Source organism: Sinohyriopsis cumingii, chromosome 5 (assembly GCF_028554795.1).
Source record: "Sinohyriopsis cumingii isolate HCF-2022 chromosome 5, ASM2855479v2, whole genome shotgun sequence".
NCBI classification, from domain to species: Eukaryota; Metazoa; Mollusca; class Bivalvia; order Unionida; family Unionidae; genus Sinohyriopsis; species Sinohyriopsis cumingii.
In genome coordinates, this window is record NC_142965.1 from 15,515,490 (window position 1) to 15,543,216 (window position 27,727).

Below are 27,727 nucleotides of genomic sequence, written 5' to 3' on the forward strand. Positions count from 1 at the left end.
AACAAAACTGTAAATCATTCCCATAGATTGATCTTAAAACGTGAATGAATTATTTGTTTATCAATCCCAATTTATATAATTTTCACTTGACCTATAAATAATAGCATGTGAAGATTTCTAACAGAAAATCTAGTCCAACTGTAAATAAAACTGACATTGAACTCTTTTCATGCAAACAAGTAATTGTTTACAACTTACAATTATAGTAAAAATGTAGCTTTGTAAGCAGGTTGTTTACAATAAACAGCAATGTTGTCACTGTCAGATCTACATGTATAACACTGGAGATCTGATTTTAATCAGATTGGAGGATGGGTGTACACAGTTCAATGGTTGAGGATGGGTGTACACAATCCAATATTTGAGGATGGTTGTACACAGTTCAAGGTTTGAGGATGGGTGTACACAATCCAATATTTGAGGATGGTTGTACACAGTTCAAGGTTTGAGGATGGGTTTACACAATCCAATATTTGAGGATGGTTGTACACAGTTCAAGGTTTGAGGATGGGTGTACACATGAATTTGTAGCAGTGCTTAATTTCCCTCCACCTACACAACAGCAACCTTTAACTGTTACAGTAGATCCAACAGAAAATCAGAAATCTAGGATAGAAGCAATGATTGTGACAAAGAAGTGTCTTGGAATAAAAACACATCATCTGTGTGTGGATACAAATCTATTCATAAAATGAAAGCTTAGATTACTGTAAGAAATGAGAAATATACCGGTATCAAGGGTTGATGATCTCCCCTTCCATATATTCATTACTCCTGAATACCATCATAGGTAAATTGTAGGGCTTGGGAATACTTTATGAAGCTATTCGAGCGGCTTGATTCACTCCCATACAGACAGATCGGAAAATTATGCTTCCCACCGTGTATGAACCACTCCTTGGTGCAAAAAGGAGACCAGATAATGGATTGGTCTATCAAACATGTTCTTTTAAAGAAATTGATTGAATAAATCCACCTCCTTTGTACTTGTAAAGGTCACCACACAGTATGCATACTTCACACGATCACGCCGTCATTCCAGCCCGGGACGCCTACCAGAATGGATCGATGAGGAGAACCAGCCGTATGCAGTAAGCCAACAACCTGTTCACAATTTACCGTGACAGCAAAGATGGGACATGCCGAGATGCCGGCAACCGAGACCATTATAAACCCTGGAGTAGGAACACTGGCTTGTGGGGACCACTTAAACTGAAACAAGTCCCAATGTCCTCCGGTAGAGTAATAGCAGTGAAGCCTATAAGGAGATGAGTACTGGAATGAGTACTCATCAGAACAGAGCTGCACTTGGGGAAACACTAAGGATGACTGGCAAAATTTTAATGTCTCGATTTCAGTCTGGTCTGCGAGAACCCAGTTTTGGCTATAACTTTCGCTATTTAGTTTGCCTAATTTATCTGCAGACAGTATGCAAGACAGGAAACAAGACGTAAGTAGTACGTCATCCATACCCGATTAAAGTCACAAATACAAAAGCAATAGGCAACGTTTGCTTCATATTTGTGCACTTTCGGCCGCTTATGTTTTTGATTGGTACAAGACTTGATATAGGCATGGAAAAGGAAAATCAAGATACTGCATACGGCTTACGCATTTTGGCATAATTTTACAAAACACTTTATGGCATCTGTGGCTGATAGCAAAATTTATTGGTGAGCAAAAGCGCACACAGTAGTAGCCATAAATGCCTTATAGGCGAAAACTTCACACAATGACATACGCTCGTACCTAGTATCATGAAGAACGAGATTACACCACAGCATGGGATGTACATTTTCCTATCTTAATTAAAGAGAGCCAGATTATTTTTCATAAAAAATTTTGATTGGCTAATCGATATTTGTATGTCATCTTTAGCATATTTATGTAAAACGAGGTTTTTCCAGCCAAAATACATAGGGCATATGATTAACATATTTTAGTGTCATGGAGAATTGTAACATTATATGAGGTAAATGGACTGCAAACAGCGATAGAAAATATATCGACGTAAATAACTTAAACTTAAAAAGGAGGGATTCTAACTTCGATCTATTGTAGTTGGGAAAAGGAGGGGATAGCGTATTAAGTTTTCCCGACACATGTCATATCTGGGGGGGGGGAGTTCCATCCACACACACACACACACTATATATATATATATATATATATATATATATATATATATATATATATATATATATATATATATATATATACGTGTCGTGTTAATAATACAGAAGCTCGTCGTCGTTGACAGTCTCAACTTAGGTAAGAGAGACATGTTGTGTTTTGCTATTGTTTCACTCGAGGTCTAAAATTAAGTAACAGAAAGAAAATGAAACCAACAATTTTAAATAAAATTAAAAACCAACTTATTTCTCAATGTAAATTTAAGAGTTACATACAGTTTTGTGAAATTAATCCCAAATAATCCTATATGTCTTATCACAAGTCCAAAACTATAGTGTGTTATCTAATGAATTTCAATAATCATGAATGTCATGATTTATCAAAATGATGCAATCCAAAATGCCTTTGAATGAGTTCTCAAAAAATGAAAAAAAAATAATGTGTCAATCCAAAATCAATAAGTACTTAGTAATTCCAATGAATAATTTAAATACATATTAACTCTCGAGCAATATCTGAATACAACTCGAAACTCTGAATATACATTCCCACAGACCGATATAAATAAGGATCATGTAGTTGTGTTCGAGGTTCATATATAAATACATTCCCACAGACCGATATAAATAGGGATCATGTAGTTGTGTTCGAAGTCCATATATAAATACATTTCCACTTGATCTAAATGTGAGTCATTCCTATGGAAAAAAATTTAAAAAGCCTATTGTTAGAATATTTCTAACTAAAAAAAATATCAACATCTCATTTACATCTTGCAATCACTGATAAACGTTAGCTTCGACGGCATGTTCTTTATAAATGACCATTATCTTAAAGTACAATCAACAATTATGGACAAAGATTCAGCACAATATCAATATATATATATATATATATATATATATATATATATATATATATATATATATATATATATATATATATATATATATATGTGTGTATATATATATGTATATATATATATATATATATATATATATATATATATATATATATATATATATATATATATATTCTCAATAAGTGAGAATTTTATTACATATATTATCATAATTTTAAAAGTTTAATAGGCAACTTCTTGTCTGTAGAGGTAACCCATTCTGCGTACCCACCATTGATGGTAGGTAGGAGTTTCTAAACAATGATGTACGAAATTTAACGAGACTGTTATAGTTTCTGTGAATACGGATTACTTTGTCTCGTAAATAGGATGGAATCACATCTTTATTATAAACTGGATGTGACTACAGTTTCGGATTCACTACATCATGACAACACTTTATATTCACTATATCATGGCTACACATTATATTCACTACATCATGACACCGCTCCGGTGGCCTAGTGGTTAGAGCGTCCAACTCGGATGCGGGAGGTCGTGGGTTCGATCCCCGGCCCAGTCATACAAAGACTTATAAAAATGGTACCAACAGCTGGCTCACATGGCGCTCAGCATTAATAGTTAGTGTTAGTTCTGGTCGCCCTGGTGTCAGGATAATGTGACAAGGTGAGACATCATGCTACATGTCTGTGGCATGATTCCCCAGTGCTAGACGTCACTATAAACTGCTACACTGCAGACATCGTAGCGATACGACTGAAAAATTGTTAAAGCTATGTTAAAAATCCAAACCACACACACACACGCACACACACACACACACACTACATCATGGCTACACTTTATATTCACTACATCATGGCACACTTTATACTCACTGCACCATGGCTTCAGTTTATATTCACTATATCGTGGCTATACTACATTCATATTCAAAAACTGGGTTAAAGCAAGTTAAATAAATACTTTCCGAAAGTGTGAGTTAACATTTCTTACGATGACCATTGCAACACAAGTCAAATTTTATTATAGGTTTTAAATATTTCATCGACATAAACGCGTGGCAGATTTTGCTCATATATTGCATTATTTATGGAAAGATGAACGTAGGGAATCAGAGTTCACTGGTCCTTTACATCTAAGGATGAAAATAAAAATGGCATATTTTTAGACAAAAAAGCAAGTGTGTTTATAACAACAAAGAAAGTGAGGAATATAATACTAGTGCATGGTTACCTATTTATTTAAGTTAACCAAAGGCTATAGACTTTACACACATAGTACATGTGGATTGTATATTGGTATCAGTGTAAGAATTTAATAATATAAACCTAAAATGAAAGTATCTAAGGCTTTAATCAACTCAATGTAAACCATTTTATATTTTCCTACCCCACAGCAATTCCCCAGTGCTTTCCAGCTTGCTCAAATCCGGTCTCAGCTACTGAAAGCCCCATAAGCATAATAGTGGGCGCCACCGTCATAGGACCAATGAATCTCATCAGTACGCTGATAATACCACTGGCTCCGATCACAATCTCAAGGATCGCCGCCACCATTATAGAACCTGTCAACTGCATGTAATGTATGGAGTCAAATGACGCATTATGAGTAATCCATAAAAAGGTGTATGCAAGATGAACTTTGAAATACTTGATATTTATATTAAACCAAGACAGTAAACATCAACTCACGATTCTAACAAATAGTTTATCCTTTGTTTATCCTGAATCTGACTTCTGCATTGGACGTTATTCTTGTCCAAAATATCTTTGATATTTTTCAATGGAATGGAAAAAGGTAAACCTCAACTGAAAATGTATAAAAACTAAACACGAAAGGCTACAGTTTGAGTGATACAATATAATGTTTGCAAAACAAGAGTCCCTAGAAAGGGCTGTTTACGAGACAAAAAGAATTTCCATGAATCCAAGGATGTTTCTGTACAATGTCAGAGAACTCACTATCCAACTGATCATTCAAACGCAATGACATACGAACGACTAGTCAAATTTTCTCTGTATATGTATGAATTGCTGTGCATATTAAAGAGGGACAAAAACGCAAGCAATGACCTTTAACATAATTCTAAGTTATGTTAGGTTTAATTTTCAAATCCCTTTACAGACGCTATTGTCACTCAGAGCCACTTACAGAGTAATAAGTGATTTAATAACGTACCGTATCAATTTCAACGCACTTGCAAGAGTAGTGATAATAAGAATCCCGAGATGACCACTGTTGGTCAGTGGTCACTGTTGGCCGTGTTGGTGGTCAGATGAGCAACATTTTCATTCCGAACCAGCTAAATATTTCTACAGTGCTTTAGTGAAAACCCCATGTCGAATCAAACATGCTTCCAGAAGAAGTATCCACATGGAGATCTTCAGCATGGCAGACGATCCAGTCGTATTGAAGGTTCGGTCAGGCTTGCCATTAAAATAGCCATGTTGGAAGTTCGATCAACATGGATGTTTTCAGCAATCATATCGAAAGTTTGGTCAGCATCATTTCAGCAGGGAAACAACTATATATCGCAGAAAAACGTGTTGCTAGTATTAAACAAGTGAATGTCTTCATGGCCGTTCACACTGGAAAGGAAACTTTAGCGAGATCTGTCACGTTTTGGGAAGTCACATTGGCATTAGTTTCATTTAGGACTAGCTACATGTACTCTGAACTGTTCTAGTAACATCGCCATGTCAATACGACCATCCCGTATAAAAAGAGCAGTGATACTAAGATTTTAATGATTTCATTGATGAGTGCCATATACAGCATCGTGGAAGTCTGATCATCAATATTTTCATTTAGGACCAACTAGATATCAAAAGAAGTCTTTCAAAGAGATTGCAATGTCTGTATGACGATCTGTTCCTGAGAAGTTTTAATAATGCTTGTTTCAAGATATCTACCATTTAGACGATATTGGAAGTCCAATAGGCAACGATTTCATTCAGAATGTACTACTTATTATACGAAGACTTCGAGTAAAAACTCCATTACAACACCACCAGCCAGCAGGGATAACACGATTTTCAATGTGGTCGCCAAGACGACCATTTTGAAGATCAAATATTTGTATTTAACACACCAACTAGAGATAAGAAAAATTCTTTAAATGAAATAACCATCCGCTCCTCGGGAGGAATACCGATTGAAATATTCATAAGAAGACCGTTATCGAAGCCATTTGAAAGCTGACTGCTACCTTTTCATTTAGGTCCAGCTAGAACTTTAGTTAGAAATATCTGATTAGTTTCACGGTAATCCTATTATAGCTTAGGAGGACTGCCGATAAGAAACGCGTTCTATAACAACACGATTTTCAAGATGGCCTTGGTGTCATCCATGTTAAGTGTCATACCCGCACCATTTCAATTACAACCAACATGTCTCAAAAAAGGAATATCCGTATATGATGAGTATGATAAAAAGATTTTCAAGATGGTCGCCATGGCTACCATATTGAATGTCTGATGGCCACATTATCATTTATGACTAAATAGTCATTGGAATGAATGTGTTGCTAAAGTTTCATGACAATATTCTCAGTAGTTTGGGAGTAGTGATAACAAAATCAGGGACAGACAGACAAAGGGTCATCAAATAAACTCTCTTTATCTTTGATTATTGCAGCTCATAACATTTTCATAAACTCCTTTGTTCAAAACGCTAGCGAAAAACTAGCCATGACATTTCGACACCTTAATTGGACACAGAATACATACTGATGTCATTGTCCCAATTCTGTATACCTTGTAAAGAATGAGAGAACCAATATACGATTACCATGTTCATGCGTTCAATATAAAGTGCTTCCCGGTCCACAGCCTGTGTAATAGTTGTGTTCAAGGCTGAAAATCAGAAAGCCGTTGTATAAATGTTTTTTTTTTTTTTAAAGGAAACGAGGTATATATATATATATATATATATATATATATATATATATATATATACAATTAAAAGTGTAATACAGCACTTATTAGTGAAATCATTTTTTCGTTTCTGTATTTTCACACACACACACACACACACACACACACACATATATATACCACCATGTCATGCGATGACAGTACTCATACATGAAGCAACAAAAACTTGCAGTTTTTGAGCTAATACAAATAAATGGAAAGTACATTACAATTCAGACATGGAAATCAATTTTGTGCCGAAGAATGTTGACTGTACTGCGTTCGCGACTTTATGAAGTATTTATTGCTTCCTTGGCAACACATAAACCTGTTGTGATGCAGTGCTGAATCGGATATACTTTGTGGTCAGATAGAGTAAAATAGTGCACAAAAATGTCACAAAAAACGTAATGTACTGCGATACATTAGGTCAGTGGCTCACAAGTATTTTTTTCTTTCTTTCTCAGACGACTTAAACATTGCTGAGGATCTCGGCTGGTCACTTAATGATCCTTCCTATTGTTGATTGTACCATTATTGTAAAGCGCTACATACATATAACCATTACTTAAAAAGAATATACATTTTTGTTCTTTAAATAAAAGCACACAACCGATATTTTAATATGATTAGATTTTTTTTCTCCTAATGAGTCTATTTTTTATATAGCAGAGTTCAGGTTCTCAATTGATCCTCAACATTTCCGTTTGATAAACCTCTGCATTCGATCATCCCAATCAAACTACTCTCTTAAGTTAAGCTGATGTTCTTAATTCTCAGTATATGAAAATAAAATGAATTTACGACAGGGAGGTGCTGGGGTATTGTATTGGAAAGTGAATTTAATATTCTGTGTGTCGATTATGTAACAAGTTTTCTTTTCCTCCCTAAACACCGGATATATTTCATATTTTCGTTAGGAAAACTATATATTTATAAATATAATGTGGTAAATACGATGAAAAATATCCGATATTAACGTTAGAAAGAAACTATCCCATATATATATATATATATATATATATATATATATATATATATATATATATATATATATATATATATATATTCTCACAGAGGGGGCCCACTGCCGTAGAGAATTTTTTTTTTAATTCATAGGGTCCCACTGAAGTATTCTTCCTGGAGTCCACAAATCTTATCCACAGCCCTAGATCTACAGGTCATACTATTTGAAGTTCAACAAGAAGGCCAGAGTCTGCACGTCGGACTAGTTGTAACAAAAAGGCCAGGATCTGCATGTTGGACTAGTAGTAGTTCAACAAGAAGGCCAGAGTCTGCATGTCAGACTACTAGTAACAAAAAGGCCAGGATCTGCATGTTGGACTAGTAGTAGTTCAACAAGAAGGCCAGAGTCTGCACGTCGGACTAGTAGTAGTTCAACAAGAAGGTCAGGATCTGCATGTCGGACTACTAGTAACAAAAAGGCCAGGATCTGCATGTTGGACTAGTAGTAGTTCAACAAGAAGGCCAGGATCTGCATGTTGGACTAGTAGTAGTTCAACAAGAAGGTCAGGATCTGCATGTCGGACTACTAGTAACAAAAAGGCCAGGATCTGCATGTTGGACTAGTAGTAGTTCAACAAGAAGGCCAGAGTCTGCATGTCGGACTAGTTGTAGTTCAACCTGGGATCAAATCATTGGTGGAAAACGTGTGATCTTAAACATAAACGGATGAAAAATCATATTGCAGACATAATCGCATTAGCTTCATAATGATGTATCACTAATGTGAAGATAACAACAAAAGGGTTTAGGAAATACAGCTATGTAAAAGCTTTAACCAAAATCTGGAAACACATTTTCTAACAGCGAGACCAGGACCCTATGCCATGCATGATGGGGATTTATCAAGGAGTTTAGGAAATATTAATAAATTACGAAATTGAACCAAAACCTCAACACAAGTATTTTATGACTGGTACCGTTGACATATATTTCCACTGACTTGGTCTATTCGTTCAAGACACGTATGAAAATAAGCTCGTATTCTTAAAAAACTACTAACAAATTAAAAATGTTCCGCATTTCGGATCTACTTATATTGCAGATTATACGTTTCATTTTATTTATGTTCAATCTATTTCCACAATACATATTTATATACTTACTTGGTTGCAATTACTGGATCATGTTTTATTAAATATTCCTGTCAAAAACTAGGAATGAAAGAGCAAGCCAAATATAGACGGATGTGTACAAGTAAATTATATTTTCTAGGGAACTCACCAATCACTCTTTTCAGTTCCTAAATGGCACTAGCATGATATGGCGTTTCAAAATCAGATTTCTGTTCTGAAACTTATGCCCACGAGAGAAGACAAAATGAAAGCACAAAATCGATGGAACACACAGTCTTCCTCACTTATAACGTGTGACTAAGTACTTGAAATTTTAGCATCAACCTTGGAACAGATTTGTTTTTCATAGAATTGACGGCTATATTTTTTGGACGAATCTGCTGCAAAACGTAAAACGGAAGAAAGTATAAGAGTGTTGTTGTTACTACAGCATTTATCGAACCGATTATTTACCAAATTTTCATCAACATAGCAACGATAACAGTTGTAACGTGATATTACAGCAAAGCGTTTAACAATCTGTTCAAAACCATTGTTCATTGTTCATGCCAATGCGTGAACCATAATAAAGAAGTAATTTTAATATATATATATATATATATATATATATATATATATATATATATATATATATATATATATATATATATATATATATATATATATATATATAATAACGAGAGGCATTTAGATTATAATCAATATCTATGCAGATTGTTTCTCCACTGTAAAATAAAGGATCTTATATATTACTATCGGATGTGATATTTCCAGTTGTTTGGGTGGTGTCGGGGCACTTCCATCTATCACTTTTTGATAATGCAAGCATCGGGACGATGTATGCAAAAGCTGGACACTGCACTATAGGCAATCTGAAATAGAGTAAACGCGATATATATATATATATATATATATATATATATATATATATATATATATATATATATATATATATATTTCACCCAATGAAATATATCAGTAACTCACTGTGAATTATATAATAAACTGGTTATATTCTGTAAACTGGATACTTCCTGGAAATCTCTTCACATGTGCAAATGGATGACATCAGTATGAATATCATAAAGGCATCCCAAATAGCCAAGTACTTACTATGATAATCCAGGTAAAATCAAAATACAGGTATCAATAAAACATCGGCACACACCATGCAACTGATAAATTCACTCAATGCTCGAGAAACGGCAAACCTAATTTGTAAAGGTAATTCTTAGAATATTTTGAAATAGCATTCTACAAACAGAACTCTCCATGTGTGTGTGTGTGTGTGTGTGTGTGTGTGATTTCATTGCGAATGAAAATCAAATTTAGAATTAATTGCATAATCGCCTGTCCAGAAATGAGTAAAGAAGGCAAACTTTTGTGGGGGATATTTAAAAAATCTGTTTCTTCAAGAATTCAATTCGTAGAAATCTTTAATTTTGTAACTCATATACAATTAAACAAATGTCAACTGGATTTTAAATTATTTTTCATATGTTCTTCTGAGAAATAATGTCTCACCTAACTCCGATGTAAGTTTGTATTAGAGTACAAATTCCACAGGCAAACAGCATATTTCCGAGAAGAATGGAATTGACATGCGCATTACCCACTGCACATATAATTGACGCCATCATGCCAGGAGTCGCTAGGTTGGAACCAAGAAGCATTAGATAGTGCTGTAAAATGTTATATATATATATATATATATATATATATATATATATATATATATATATATATATATATATATATATATATATACTTTAAAAATAACATGGCATTTAAAGAGTTGGTATAAAGCATATTGATATAACAGTACTATTTGTATATCAAATTGTGATCCGCCCATGGCGCAGTAATACGAATATATAAACGTTCTTTCAACATGAATATATAAACATTCTTTTAACTGCGGGCCTAAAATTCAGTGATGAATTTTCACTCATTAATCAATGATGACGTATGAAAATAATGATAAACAGTAATACTAATCCCCGTTTTCTATTTATTTCACATGGTACACAAATTCATCGCAGTCCTTTCTTTTTTCCGTTACCCTCTCCCCTATCATGCATAAGGGGCAGCATACCCAGAAATATGGAGTGAGAGAGAAAAACAATTTGTGTTGGATTGAAACTTGCATCAAGTAACTGGTACAAGTTCAGTTTTAATGTTTTCGTCCAGTGCAATATGTTTATCTCTCACTCCAGATTCTTGCTTATGTTGTCCCTTACGCACGAGAGGGGAGAGGGGAAGGGAAAAAAGAAAGGATTCCGATGAAATTGTGTACCGTATTAATTTCATTTAGAAAACCGGGGCTATTATTAGTTTTTATCGTTATTTTCATATGTCATTTCTATTTAATGATCATTGATCTATTGGCCTGCAGTTGGCCTGTAGTTGGCCTGCAGTTGGCCTGTAGTTGGCCTGCAGTTGCCTGCAGTTGAAAGATTGCATCATGGGCGGATTACAATTTGCATTCTACCCACACTTTAAAGGCCATGTTATTTTTAATGTCATTTTTTTTACCATCACTGATAGGTACACACACACACACACACACACACACACACAGATATATATATATATATATATATATATATATATATATATATATATATATATATATATATATATATATATAAAGAGAGAGAGAAGTGAATCGTCGCGGTCTCTATTCAATCATTATAATGTATGTGGTCTCAGGTGTGTTTTATCTGGCTAATGGAAAAGAGGTTGTGACCAAACATGTTATAACCTTAATTAGTAATGATTCGATTATTTAACATTGGTTCAGGTATATTTCTTAAATAATAGATTCTCCTTCTACGTTGATCAAGGTCATCGGCACACCTGGAGAAACAATATAAGGAGAAACAATCTTCTGGTTGCATTGCCAAAACACTCCCAACAATTTTTTACTTATCTTACCTGTAGTGAAAATCGACAACCTTTTCAGTAATTGTGCCATTTGGAATAAAATATAAGTAATTATAAATCATCATCCCATCCAAGCAATAATTATTAAATTACTTAGATATTTTATGTAATCTAAACTGTCAGAGCTGGAGATTTTTGGCATCAAAAATAAAATAAAATATGTAGACATTTGATTTCAACTTTTCAAAAAAATGTATTCTAAGTCTTTAAATTGTAAGGAATTCAAACCTCGATCCTTCATTTTGTTACTGAATCAAATTTAACTGTATATACGGTATGCAAACATGTGAGCACGTTAGATATAAGGCATACAACTTGAGACGACATACCCCACATGTTAATTTCTTCTAAAGTATATTAACTAGAATTGGTTCTAAATACAAACATGCTTCAAAGCTCTATGTGGAAAGTGTCAACCTAAAACTCGCAAATATATCATGCAATGAGAACGAATTAGTGCCATAGCTCTTTGATGCGTAAAAATAAAAGGGAAACAACATTGGAAGTTTATTGACAGCACAAGTGGGTCTTACATGTACATGTATTGCTAGATCAACTGAAATGTTGACGACGCTAGTTGAAATAATTTTGTCTTAACAAGCCTTGGGAATCAATGATTGAAATTATTCTACGAGTTTCCTTGATGTCACTAAAGCAGCATGAACGGGTCATGGAACAGATCTCAAACAAAAAAGACCGCCATCAAGGTGACATTTTAAAAACAAGTTTTGTAAAATTCACGCTCAGATGATTCACAGAAGCGGAGGCACGTACTCTGTTATTGAGTGCAGAATAAGAGAGAAGGCAAAGTGTCTGTTGTGTTTGCTTCGGAAATCCGTGCAGGCAAAGATTTGATGAAGAAAAGTAAGTGAAACAGAAAGAAAATATTAGGCCTGACTGACAACAGAAACATTACAAGCGCAATTGTTTTGTTTTTCTTTCAGTTTTTGTTTTTGTTTTGTTTAGTTTTTGTTTTCTTTGTATTTTAAAAAAATAGAAAATACAGGCAAATGGTACACCAGTTATCTACTCGTGTCACGTGCAAAAGAAAGCGAGGGAAATATAAAGCAGGCACGGGACCTGAACTTATTAACCCAGAAGTTGCAAAGGGCTGTGGTTATTTAAGAGAGAATCAACAGAAAGCGGGCGATTTATGTACAAATTGCAAAAATTGAGACCAAGGAGCTGTAAGTAGAGGCAAATGCGCTTGCGCAACAGCAATCAGCAATAAAAAGAAGATAATATTATATATTTTATATATTATAGAAGCAGAGGAGGTGCACAGACCTTTTGCTAGAACGTCATTTTTGAAAAAATAAAGCTTCCTACGAAAACGAAACATATAAGCGTAATCACCCCCAACCGAAGCCTCTAACTTACCGAGAGTTTCTCTAATTGGGTTAGTTTGTTTTTTGTTACTTTATCTTTGTCGTTTGTGTTTTTCTAAATTTATATGTGTGTTTTGTTTACCCGCCAGACGTTTCATTGAGGTCGCACCTCCTCTGCTGCTATAAATGTGTGAGTAATTAAATCATTATTATATCAATAATGGAATCTTACACTAGTAGACTAGCTAGAGAAAGATTAGTTGCAATTAGAAGATATCTTCCTGTTCGTGATGCTCTCAAATTAAACAACAAGAAGCACAAGTTGAAAATGTGGAAGATAAAGAATGATTTTCTAAACCTGTTACAACGGTTACTGAAGGAGTTGGAGAAGCTACCGAAATGCTTCTTCCAACCTTAAAACAAATTGATGAGTAAACTGTAAAAATAGCAAAAAGAACTAAACAAACAAAAAAAATGATTTTAAGAGATCTTCCAACTGAAATAGCTGCTACGCAATCTTCCCCCATAGATGAAAAATATTAAAAGGTATTAGTGAAATAAAAACGATCGTGCACCAAAACCTAAAGTAAAAAAAGAAAATGTTGAATTGATTAAAACATTTAGAGAAGATTTTATTGAACAATTTAAAAATCTTAAAGAAAAAGATTGCCTAGAGAGACATTTGAAGCTATTTTTGAAAAGACAAAATTTTTTAAACTTAATTATGCTACTGTAAGTGATGATAATTTCGTTAAGTGGGTACATCGTATATATTACGACAAAAAAACAAAACAAACAAACCAGGGATAATGATCTAAAATATAGAAGTTTTGTTAATGAAATAAAAAGATTTTATGATAAGACGCTAGAACAAATTTTTCAACAAAAACCTTCCCCATCGTAACATCCTAAGCAAGAACCTTCATATCAACTTTCTCCACCGCAGCAACAAATAGAACCACAATCACAAAAGCCACAATCTTCTTCACAAATTCATCGACCACAACAACAAAACCCACAATCTCCTGAAGAACCTCCAGAACTAATTAATATTAAAAATAGATTTACAAGTAAAGGTAATGATCTTATAAAAAAAATTATGATGATGCAGTAAAAAATTGCCGCATGGGGATATAATGAAACAGCAAAATATGCAAAACATAATTTTGTTGGATCTTGGGAAAATGAAGATGATTGGATTAAAGATGTATATTCTATACTCAAAAATAGACCGTTTAAGGATGACCGTGATTATCGTGAATTTTCCAGTGATGTAAAAGACAAAAAGAAGGTATCCTTGAATCATTATTAACCTAAAAAACCTGTTAAAGAAAAATATGTTCTTGGTCCATTATTAAGCCTATATACTTCTGAAGAAGAATTTTATGACATAAAATCTGACACGTCTTCCGTTGCTAATGTAAGTGGTCTTATTACTTGCCCTGAAAGTGTTCTTGCCGATGTTGAACGATTAGAAGTTTTGATCGGAGGACAACGCGTAGGAAATAATTCTCCAGAAATTATTAATGAAATATCTAATATTTGTCGAAGGCTGTTTACAGGCTGTACTATGGATCGTAATATTTATCATTCTCTCATTAATGAAATTGCTGATGATTATCACAGCGACTGAAAACATTGCATTAATCAGCATGTAATTTAAAAATGATTATACACACTGCTCAACATGGGCCTATAATAGTCAGGGTAGTAAACTCATGATTACCAACTTACAAAGCGATTTACGGAGATGGACTTGGTGGTGTTCAAGGTTTATTTAAGAGAATAGGAACAAAAGCAGTACCGATTGCAAAACAATTACGAATGAAAGCTATTGACGTTATTCGCGATAAAGGTATTAGTGATTTTGGTAATGTTGCCGGTAAAGCATTTTCAGCGATCAGAGAAAGATTAGCTCGATTAGTACGAAGAAAACCACAGCCAGTAAAATTACCCAGCACCGAAGTTATGCCCACAAATATCAGTAAAATAATAAATCAAGCTGCAAAGTTGGCTAATATACCCTAGTCAGAAAAAGAAAACAATATAACGGCAAGTTTAATAGCAGGAAGTGGTCTTCGTGTTAGACGATAACAATTATAGTAAAATGTTCAAACGTGTACCCGATCCATCCTTTGAAATAGACGCACCAATTCTCAAAGATGAATCTATACGCGATTATCAATATTATTCTTATGACGCACGACAACCAGATCAACGTGGTCGAATTGAATTACAAGTTCAAGATACAGGCATATATTTCTTTACATGCTGAAGCGTTTATTGAAGTAGAATGTAGAATTTTGCAAGATGATGGTATTTTAGCGTTGTTTGACAGCGCTACGTACATGATTGATGGAAGAAATATTGAAATAATTCAAAAAGATGTTGCAATAACAATACTTGGTCTTGCAAGATATACAGATGATTATACAAGAACAGCCAGCCCATCAATGATGTTTGCTAAAGATACATCTAATCATCCTGAACAGATAAACTTAAGAATGAATGCAGCTGGATCTCAAGTTGCATCGATGAACGAAAATTTCAACTTTGGCTTTGCTACACGTCGATCATTGTTAAATGATGAAGAAGCTTTTCATGCGCAATTCCACTATTTCATATCATTGGATTTTGTAGAAATGCCAGAAAAGTTATTTTTGGAGCTAAACATACAATTGTACTTGTAAGAAAAACTACTGACAATGATGCAATCTGTCGTCCTGCTGCTATTCACAATCGAATGGTAGGATTAACAAAAACTTTCAATCTGGATGCCAGTAATGACTCCAACAATTGCTGAAGAAGAAAAGTTAATTAGTTTTAAGAATTCAGGTAGAACATGATCGCTATCATGGTTAACAATGACCACAGATAGCACTCAGAGTAATGTTGCTGGGTTATTTACATGCCATATAGCATCACAACAAGGAGTTTCTGCACCGAGGCATATATTTATTGGTTTACAAAATGCTGATCGACTAGATTCACAAGAACGTAATCATATCTTATTTGACACACTTTAGTGAAGTTTCTTTGTTAAAGTTTGACCGTAATCATGTAGCACGTGCATATCATCGTTTAATGACATTTATGGGACGTGATCAAAATATAGATATTGGTTTACAAATATCAGAGCGGGATTTTACAACACTATATCCGATCTATTATTTTTCATTGGAGCATATAGAGTTGTTCAATCCGTTGTTGATATTCACTTTCGAGCTCGTGTAAACCACATTGGTGCTAATTTTAAAGCAAATGCAGTTATACTCGGCGAAAAAGCAATGTTACTTGAAGGCACAAGCGGGAGAATGCGGGTTATTGGCGCACCGATAGAACATATGTAACATTTTCAGTTGAAAATAACATATTACTTATAAAAATATCATTATGTTAGTGTTAGTCTGACAACTGGTCAGATTAAAAAACTTCAATCATGTTCAGAAAAGAACTGCGAAATAGAAATATCACTTAAAAAGTTCAGATCACAGGTGGTCAAAATAAAATATCATTGTCAGAACGTCAACGTAGGCATTTCAATAGCGCCAAAAAATCAAAAGGAGGCGTCAAACTCAATCTTTCTGTCGGTGCGGTTAAAGACTCAATTAAAACAGGCGGCATATTTCCACTCCTTGCAGCTATACCAGCGTTAACAGCCTCTGCAGCCCAAGCTGTTGCAAAAGCAGCTGCACCTGGTGCTCTTGAAACTGCTGCTGGAATGGCATTAAAGAAAGCAACAGGACAAGCATTTAAAAAAGAGGAACGGGTCAAGATTACCAGGAACTCCTTATCGATACAGAAAGGTCTGAGACGTCCAGGAACAGTTCGTTAATCTGTCCAATGTCAAATTTTGATTTACTTGATGCTATTAAAAATTAAAAATAAAAAATTTCAGAGGTGTTTTTATGCGTGATCAATTACCAAATTTGAATTTTTATGCTGTCTTTTTTTAATTATTTAATTGTAGAAATAATATCATTAATATTTTCGTAATTCATTATATATATATATATATATATATATATATATATATATATATATATATATATATATATATATATATATATATATATATATATATATATATATATAATAAAAAATATTTACATATTTATTGCATTAAGCATATTTACAGCAATGTACCCTACTAACAGCGGAATCTCACATTTATAAAACATCCAGAATATAAGAATGGACCAGTAATCATTATTTAGATAAATTCGTCGTATCGCTATTTACACCGTATGTAGTAGCATATTTACAGCATTGTATTAAGCGTATATACAATCTTAATTCTACTGCACAATACATACAGCACATTTACAACATTGTATTAAGCTATTTACAGCGTATATACAATCTTAATTCTACTGCACAATACATACAGCACATTTACAACATTGTATTAAGCTATTTACAGCGTATATACAATCTTAATTCTAAGGACGACACAATACATACAATCCTAATTCTAAGGACGGCACAATACATACAATCTTAATTCTAAGGACGACACAGTACATATAATCTTAATTCTAAGGTCATTCTAAGGACGACACAATACACATAATCTTAATTTTAAGGTCTGCACAATACATATACGGGAGCGTTCTCTACGTTCATCATATTTTTCACACACACACACACACACACACACACACACACACCCAACAGTCAACTCCGGAAGAGTGCAAAAGAGCACCTAGCACGTGGTGACATGGTGAGAAAGTGTATTTTTTTCTGCTGAAGTTCGAGTTTATATATATATCTGCCTTGACAAAGTCAGGGTTGAAATACAGCCATTTACCTAGAGATCTAAAACTAGATTACCTGTATTGATTATAAGCTGGGTGTGTGTGACTTGTTTTGTTCCTTGGTTTTGTCGATAAGCTAGAAAGTACAAATATTCTTCTACTAATTTGAAATATTATATAATTCTGTTACTCCACTGAGGTTAGCTATCACACAGATCGTTAATAATTAATTAAGATGATAAAAAATTAAGCTCTACCGGAGAAAGATATGATGCAGAGTTATCTCTCTTCTTGAGATCAATACATAGTAACAAGCAAGGTAAATACTGAATTACTCTACCGGAGAGAGCTTTAGCTTGACAGAATTATCTCCCTTCAACAATGGAATTCTCAAAATGATAAAATAAACTGTTGTATCTTGATATTTTAAGAGGCGCTCACCAGTTATTCTGCACTTTTGAGCGAATGACGTATGCAAGGTGATGTCGTTTTGTTACGTATATCTGACTGAATATATATTTATTTTAATTTAATTTGTTTGTTCGTCAATTTTAATTTTTTTTTTACATGCTATTTTAATAAAAATTTATTCACTGGAGATGATATTTTTCCAGAAAATTGGCTGACCTGAACCATTCATTTTATAAACACCATGTGTTGTCCTGGATGCTGACCTTGATTCAAAATTAGTAATCACAGTTCTATTTTATTTTAAAATGATTGGTTGTTGTCAAGGTCAGGATAGGGCTTTGGGTTTAAGATGTAAACAACTTTTTTTATTATTTCTTAGAGAAAATTATTGGTCTAATCAAGGCCATATTCTGTGTACGTGATATAAACATGATCACGTGCCCCCCCCCCCAATTTCGCAACTTGGGGGAATTTCGAAACTGCGTCTTATGATACAATATAACCTTTATTTTACAGAGATCTCAGTTTTGGGGCTTTTACACCTGGTATCAAGTTTTTTTTCTTTGTTGTTGCCATATTTTGAGTTAATTATCTTCAGATCGTTCGGATTTCAACAAGAATAATTCTATATTCTCTGAAAATATTTTGAGGAGTGTTCACATATAAATTTTGGAAAGACATTGCTTACAAATTTAACTTGGATTTCCAACACCGGAGTGCCATTATTTGTATTTCTATAAGGAACTGTAGATAAGCACAGTACTGACTACAGCATAAGTTATCGTCATCCATCTTGGATTTTCCATCAGGATTCGAACTTGAAATTATTAGAGCATTTATTACTAGGACTTTCGTAATTTAATTCGTGGTTTATTCTTAGATTATTTTTGGATTTGATTCTTGAAACCGTAAATTATTCTCCTTTTTCATTTTTATAGATTTCTCCAGGAAAATAAATTATTTGTTAAATTTTTAAAAGCTTGTTGTTTTCACTCTTTTTGTTTTACTGTTTATTCGAGCCTAAACACGTAACAGTTTGCATTTAAAATATGCACAATAGAGAGAATGTTGGCATACCTCTATGCTACATTAATATAATGTGGATGATATTTCTTTGGATATTGTACTTTTGGAAATTGTACATGATCTACGAACACTGCTAACTAAAATGACTACTCCCTTGTGCTAAAGAATCAGCCTGAATTAGTCTAAAGTACACTATCTGTAGTAGCTATTAAAATAGTCAAAATTAATTTTGCCAGACTAGACAATACCAGCTTCTGAAAGTGCAATGAATGAATTACCAAATATATAAAATGTAAAAAAGTTATTGGCTCTTTTTTTATACAATTTACCTCTGAGTTTCAGGAAGTGAATATGACCAAATGGAGCTAGCACGTTTTTGAAAGGTGCACATCTGGAGTAAGGCCAAGCTGTATATTCTATAACCCATATTACACCGATCAATCATCCACCAAATTAAAGGTTCTTTGAACAATACCTAACATATACAAGGTCTTTGTTAAATAGCCAGTATAACCAGTGAGGAAAGCAGGGGAAATTCTTTTTAAAAAAAATTCAAACCCTATGCAAAATACAGAACTGTAGAGCGCCACCTTACTTAACATAAAAAAACACCTCACATGTTTCATGACTGGCAAACAGCACTAATATATATGTAAATCCGGTACTTTCACCACCAATGAATAGAAGCCGCAGAATGAATAAATAATTAATCTATCAATAATTATTATAACAATGAGTATAATTATACAAAAAAATTAAATAAATAGTAATATAATATTAGTAGCAACAAGCAAGGTAACTATTTAAATACTCTACCAGAAATAGTTTAGCTTGACAGAGTTACCTCATTTAAATAATATTGAAAAATTATATTTTGTTTATATTTCGTAGACAAAGCAGATCTGATAATATTATCTGAAATATATTTTACCGAAAACACTGAAATCTCAAAATATGTGCCAGCTGCGTTCATTGATTTAAATATTATTTCTTCACCAGTTTCTGTTTTTACAGTCTTATCATTTTTGAATGTTTGCCAGTATTGCCAAATCTGTTGTTCTGGCTTCGTGTAACGGCTCGCAAATTTTCTAAAGAGTTATTGACTTTTTCCCCATCAGTATGATCTGTCACAAGACCGTCTTCGAGTACCCCCCGAAAACACTCGTATGCAAATTTATGACAAAGATGTTTATTCCCCTTTGTATTGATCATGAGATAACCAGTATTAGTGCCATTACCAACTGTTTTTCTTTTAGTCGACAATTTCTAATTACACTATCACGGAATGTTTCATAATCCTTGATGATAGGATGTCTCACTTATTCATTTAGTTCCATTTATAAATAATATTATTTGTTTAAATGATTATTTGTCTAAATTTATATTTTGAAAATCTAGCAAGATGTTCTTTCACATTTCTTAAAACTTCATTATTATTATCAGTGTTATTTTTTATCATAATATCTTTTGAGCTCTCTGTATTTTTTTACCACCACTTTGCACACACATCTGTGTTTTTCCTCTAACCCGAACACCATATTTCAAACACGGTTTAGGTCCTAAACTCCCTCTCTGTACACTTTGTAAAAGATATCCGCAGAATTCGTTTACACAAGCTTTGTTACAAGGAATTGTAGAACCTATCATGAGCCAGCTATATTTATTCTTTGTTTGTCTCATTATATATATATATGTCTTAAGATAATATGGATAAGTTTTTATCAGTTATTAAAATTAAACCTGTATATAGATTAGGTCGTGATAAAAGAACCCCTGACCCATGAAGACGAGCTCTGGTTGATCCGAAGAAAACTCTGATTAAATGTATTCGTGTTGCTAAAAAGGAATTTCGTAGCGATGACGCAACTCATGTGTGGTCAACATTTGAAATCATACGCAACACCGATGCTGTCGACAAAGTCGCCGATAATACAATGAACGACCCACGAGCGGCGACGATTATTAATTATCTTGACAATCAAAGATATTTTTCAGAGTAAAGTTTATTCAGGAAGTAGACGATACTTGGATTATCAGTGACAAACGTGACCATGTCCTTCATAATGAAAAAATTGTCGTATTAAGTAAAAATTATAAACCAGGAGTGTTGACTGGTATTGACAAACCGTATTATGAAAAAGCGTATCCTGTAACCACGGTTGTTTATGGAATTTATCCGATACATGATAAACCCAGCGTCAATAATCTAAAACCGATGAAATTTTCAAAAATAAATTGTGTAGACGAACGAGTAACGGAACATTTTATAAACGTGATACGTGGAAATGGTTTAACGGATAAAAGACGTAAAATAATAAACGAGTGGGGAGAAATAATTAAAGATACTGGAGCGTCTATCAAAGACGTCGCTGAGCTAGGAAAGAAATTAAAATTCTCGATAATAAGAAAAAGAACCGGAGAGATTTTATACGAATCAAAATATAAATCGAAAGGAGCTTCTGTTGAAATTATTGATCATAATGCACATGCGTGGACTAATGCAGTAACAATATTTCCACGAAATCAATGTGTTAAGTTTTACAAAGGAGATATATTTGATTTTATTAGCGAAATAAATAAGAACGAACCTATATCCGTGTGTTTATTTCAGAGTTCTGATAATGGAAATTATGATCAGTTTTTACGGCCTAATGGAGATATTTATCGTACAGAATCTCTCAATGAAGAAATGAAAAAATTTGCGTTGAAATATACCCATGACGATGCTGAACAATTGCCGAGTAATTGTTTTACCGTTCCGTCAGTTGCTGTTTATTTTGTTAGAGAGAAAAATTCGTGGAAACCAACACGATTTGATTTTCTTGAAGAAATACAACGCAGTTATGTCGAATACGGACACGATGGATTATAGAATACCAGATACGACTATAGGGATATTATTTCAGTTGATATGTTTGCATGTTATCCGAGAAGTTTTCTTGGTATGGGAGAGTGTTGTAAGTAATTGTTTTTAGCGATTTGGACATCCAAGACACGAGATGACCAGAGTCTCGATAAACGGACCACCACCAGATTTGATTTGACGGGATTCGCTTGTATCGAGTCATTTAAGTTTGCCGAAGATCTTCATCTGATTTGTTATGTCTGGTTTGGCAAACACTTTCAGAAAAAATGTGGGAACCAACAGTATTATAACGGTATATGCTCAGTGTAAAAATACTATTATTGTTAACAGTAAGTAAAGCAATTATATCGTATCGTCCACAGAAAGAAGTTTGGTTACCACAACAAAAGAAATATTCTGATGATGAAAATCCTGATATAACTGATTTTGAGAATAAAATTGCAAAAGATCTTGGCAGAAAAATAATCGGTAAATTCACCCAAGGAGGATCATATGATCATAAACGACATTTTACGAGATTGATTATAGATGATGCTGAACTCGATTTTATAACTGCCGATACAACGAAAAGAAATAAGTTTATAAGTCGAAGTAATGTTAATTTATCAGATGGAACTAAATTAGGTAGAATTGTCAATTATATTGATCGTGAGTCACCGCAGTTTACTCATTTAAGATATTTAATGCTCGCGCACGTTTCCATAAATCTATTATCAATGATAAATAGAGTTGCTGAGTTTGTTGTCAGAGTCGCTACAGATTCATTCTATATCAATAAAAGGTCTGTTCACCTCCTCTGCTGATTATATGTGTGTGTGTGTGTGTGTGTGTGTGTGTGTGTGTATTTTCAATACCAAATTCAGCCTGAGCCGTTGAATACTAGTTTGACCTGGACATGGTACCACCGGGCCATATTCCCCAAACCATTGGATGTGGAATCGTACAGCAGATTGAGTTTGATGCTTATGAAGCCGTACATATGCTCTCCGCATTTATTTTGAGACCAAAGACCCACTTGGGATTCTTCACGTCAACACCCCTCGTTGGTACCAAGTACGTGGCTAATGCATGATCCTTGACAACCAAACAAATGAACGATGAGCACTCCGACACCATTCTCGCTCCCCTACCTGCTCTGGACAAATGGACCATGGTGGACAAGTGTAGTCTTGCGTGGGAAGAAGAGCGTAAAGGTGGGCGATGAGATTACGAGAGTACGTAGATTACTAAGAATGGGTGGAGTACCATGCCAATAAAGAAATATTTAAAAAATAAGAAAAGAAAATAAACGAAAACGCGCCTCAAAACGGACAACATTCACTATCAAAAGATGCAAAAGATTCTTTATGCTTGCCGAAGCAGAATTTCCTTTGAGAAGCGATGGAGCCCCATATATATTATATTTTCTTCTCTCATCACCTTGCGTGACAAGAACTTTCCAGACATGTAGCCCCTAGGATGGACAACGACAGAACATAAGTGTTACCAAACTTGGGACGAAAAGGTAAACGTTTATGTGAAACGATTATCATTGAGGTAACCCTCGCACTTACCAAGCGTGCTGTGAAAACTAGTGTCCTGGTTACGCCGAAACTGTACACAACTCTCAGGGACTGAAAAAGGGGGGCCCGTAGAGAGTAGGCTTGTTGATGACTTCATTGATTCTATCTCTCGTATCTGGCAGTGTCCAGGGTAGAATAACTGTCTGAAATCGAGCCTACAGCTGCGTCACTGGAGGTGGCGGCCAAAGCAAAATAATAACCAACCGAGCAGGAACTCATATTAGCAGCAGTATAAGACCCTTAATCACGTTTTAGCACTATTTCAACCTGCCACAAGGGTTTTAATATCAACTGAATTTGACGCTAAAGTGTAGATAGCTGCTGATGCTAGTCAAAGAAATCTGGATGAGAAGATCCTCTATTAAATCCCACGCAAGTTGTTTGCAGCTCTCTGTGAGGAAAAACGCGGCTTCCATCTTTCATGACAAGCAGAGTGCTCCAACGAAGCAGTCGTTTTGGCTCCATGTATATCCTCGTGTATTAATTAACATAGTTGTTTTCTACCTTTTCATTGTTTTTCGCCTTGAGGCCACTGATCCTCGTTCCCTTCCCACAGGCATTTTAATATGATCCCCAACAACAGTCATGCTGATATGATCCCTACCCACAGGGCATTTTGAAATGGTCCATAACTACATTCATGTTGGTACGATTCCTACCCACGTACATTTTCATATGGTCCCTAATTACATTCATGTTGGTACGATTCCTACCCACAGACATTTTGATATGATCCCTACCTACAGTCATGTTGGTATGATCCCTGCCACGGGCATTTTGATGTAATCCCTACCCTCCGGCATTTTGACAGAATTTAACAATTTAAAATTAAAAAGAAAAATCTGCGGTATAAAACACACCATTTTAATCATTCACATTTGAAAATCCACAATCATGCTTTCATGTGTTTTCTTTTTCTTCATTTAACTCAGAATCATATTTTCCATGTTTTTCATTCAACTCTTGCCGTTTTGGTAATTGTTTTTTCATTCAACCCATGCCGTTTTTGTATTCGTTTTTTCATTGAACTCATGTTGCTTTTGAATTCATTTTTTCTCATTCAACACATGTTTTTGTATTCGCGTTTTTCATTCAACCCACTGTTTTATTTGTGCGTGTTTTTATTCAGTGCTGTAAATGAAATCGTATTATATATGAAATTTGATAGGACGCTATTAAGGTTTCATTTCAAGCACTCATAACGCGAGCATATTACATCATTAAGTTATGACTTTTGGACGCGACTTGTTACTAGGAAACGTAACAAAATTATGATATGGATTACAGCAACACCTTAATGATGATATACTGTTAGAATATACAATAAAGAACACGTATGCAATCTTACAATACACAACCTGAAATCCGAGAAGAATAGTAGAGATCCATGGTGGGTTGTCATCCACTTTATATTGCAAACCGGACAGAATATGCAGCTTGGAAATGCTTGGTTTGTTTTCCTTCGTAACCTGGAAATAATAATAATAATAATAATAATAATAATGTACAAGTTGAGTTAATTATGAAGTTTACATGCAAATCACTACAGTGTTATTTGACAATACGTGATTGCTCGTGTTCTGTGGACTACATTTTTTGTTTTCATCAGGTATGACCGTAAGTAATTTCTTATTTGCTTCACTTATAACTTTCAATTCAAATTAACTTTAGTTCTTTTATATCAAAGAAATCGAGGAGACTAAGCAGAGATTCACAAGCAGAGTTGCTGCTTATAATTATTCTTAACCAGCCTGGGTTGGTTGCTGTGTTGCGTCTCTGGGCAGAGCAGTCTTTACAGTATTGATTCAATCCATGGTCTAATATACCTTTGAACACATATGGAAATCTTTGCTAATTAAGGGGGTCACTTCATATGGAGAGTAGTTAAACTTCATAATTGTAAAAGCTTAAATAAATATTCAGAAATTTCATGTAATCTTTGTTTATCGCTCTTTTACACATTAGCCGCTGTTAGACAGTATTAATCGCAGTGCGAGTAAATAATTACAAACTAACAGTAATAAATAACGGTCAAGTGGAGATACCATAAAATATGTATTCTTGCCAGTTATCCGATATAGCTTACATTATTACCACACAAATTTCAGTCATACTCATATCTCTGAAGCAAGCCCTATCCCACCCTCATCCACCCAACAAAAATGAACATATCCCAAAGCTTACAAAATATGTTCTCTGGAAACGTGTGTGTTGTGTGAAGCTGGCTATTATATTATACTGGTTATGATATAAAGCAGCCAAAGCTGCCCTTTAGCAAACCACTTCTGAATGGTCGATACAACATTTAGTACTAATATTAGTACCCCTACTCCTACCTCAACCACAACAAATCAAGTTGAGGCTACGACATCGTAGCTGTACAATATTCTCACTTCAAAAAATATTATCTAAAACGGCATACACTTTATGCTTGGCAAAACATGTAGAATACAAAAAGCACAAACAAGCATTGGAACATCAAACAAATCGCCGAGATATGGTGTGAGTGTGCAGCTAGCGCATATTACATTTGTACTTCATCCAATCATAACTCCTGAATGGTGAACCGTACACCTGGACATGCCTAAAATGGTTGCAACAGGTAATGATGAATTCGTTTTCAGATCCGAAGAAAAACGGCTATCAAATACAAACAAGGTGCCACTTCTAAGTTCTAACCAACTATATGTGCTGGGATGGAGCTAAGGAGTGTCAACAAACACATACAAGGAAGGCAGCAGACGCACAAATTATCTACTCTCAAAACGGGGAGATTTTTGACCAAAAAAAGGCATTCAAGTTTCCGTTTTTGGAAATAGTACATGGACAGTAGAGCACATTCGCTTTGTGTGTATCGTTTTCAACCCTGTGAGACAACATTTTTTTCTTTTTGTGCGAACTCGGTTAAAAAGCTTCTAATGATGTACCACCAAAGACTGTCTTGGACCTTTTGAGGAAATATGGTTATGTACAAATTCTTACCTTATATTTTAAGGATTTAAAATGATTGTTTAACCTCTTTTTTCTATTTTATACAACTTTCGAAGATTTGTGACATTTACCTTTAATAGTGTAAGATTTCATGTTTGACTTTATTTGCAAGGGATTAGTTTCCTAGATTCTTTGAATGATTGCATTTACCGTTTTAGAAACTAATGTGTAATCAACGTTTTATACTAAGGACTATACTGACGTGCGGTAAAACCCCTTGTTTGCATGCATACATACATAGGCATATATACGTACGTAGTACGGACAAAGACACGCGCATTATTGTTTTCTATAGTAGTTATTTCAATGACATGTAAGCAAAAAGCTAGTGGTTGATCGAGAGCGTACCTGTTCTCCATTTGTAGATGCGTGAGCCATGTTTTTCATTTCTTCTCCTGTTATCAAGAGGTCATAGTTGTGACTGAACGATGGGCCATCGCGCTGTTTTCCTCTACCTTTATACAGTTGTAACTGAGTGCTGCGTGGAATTTTTGGTGACCTGGTTTCCATGAGTCGAGAGTCCTCAGTGTAACAGTCCAAACCATATACGTTTTCAATATACCACGGATTTACGCTACTGATTTCTCGTCAGTGAAAAAAATATTATTTATACAGTTTTTGCGTCAATGAAAATATTATAGGCACATATATGTGCATAAAATTTTGACCTGTTTGCGGAATACATTACAAGTAATCAGATGTAAAATCACGTACATGTTGATCTAGACATCATATATAAGTCAACTACGTGATTTGCAAGTAATTAAGTGTACGGTGAATAGCTTTTATTTCCATTAGATGTAACTGTAACTAATTTCATATACACTTC

At 34.3% G+C, this 27,727-nt stretch overlaps 1 protein-coding gene across 1 annotated transcript in view; it reads right to left on the reverse strand.

The window, feature by feature from the left end:
* LOC149798693 (solute carrier family 23 member 1-like) overlaps positions 1-27,494 on the reverse strand; it is a 70,894-nt gene extending 43,400 nt beyond the window's left edge. Inside the window, exons 1-6 of the mRNA XM_089957533.1 lie at positions 27,247-27,494; positions 25,266-25,376; positions 10,536-10,693; positions 9,765-9,883; positions 6,788-6,852; positions 4,388-4,569 (exon numbers count right to left, since the gene is read on the reverse strand). Of these exons, the coding sequence (XP_089813659.1) occupies positions 4,388-4,569; positions 6,788-6,852; positions 9,765-9,883; positions 10,536-10,693; positions 25,266-25,376; positions 27,247-27,408 (797 nt within the window). The 5' untranslated portion in view covers positions 27,409-27,494. The remainder of the gene's footprint in view (positions 1-4,387; positions 4,570-6,787; positions 6,853-9,764; positions 9,884-10,535; positions 10,694-25,265; positions 25,377-27,246) is intronic.
* Positions 27,495-27,727: the final 233 nt, after the last annotated feature.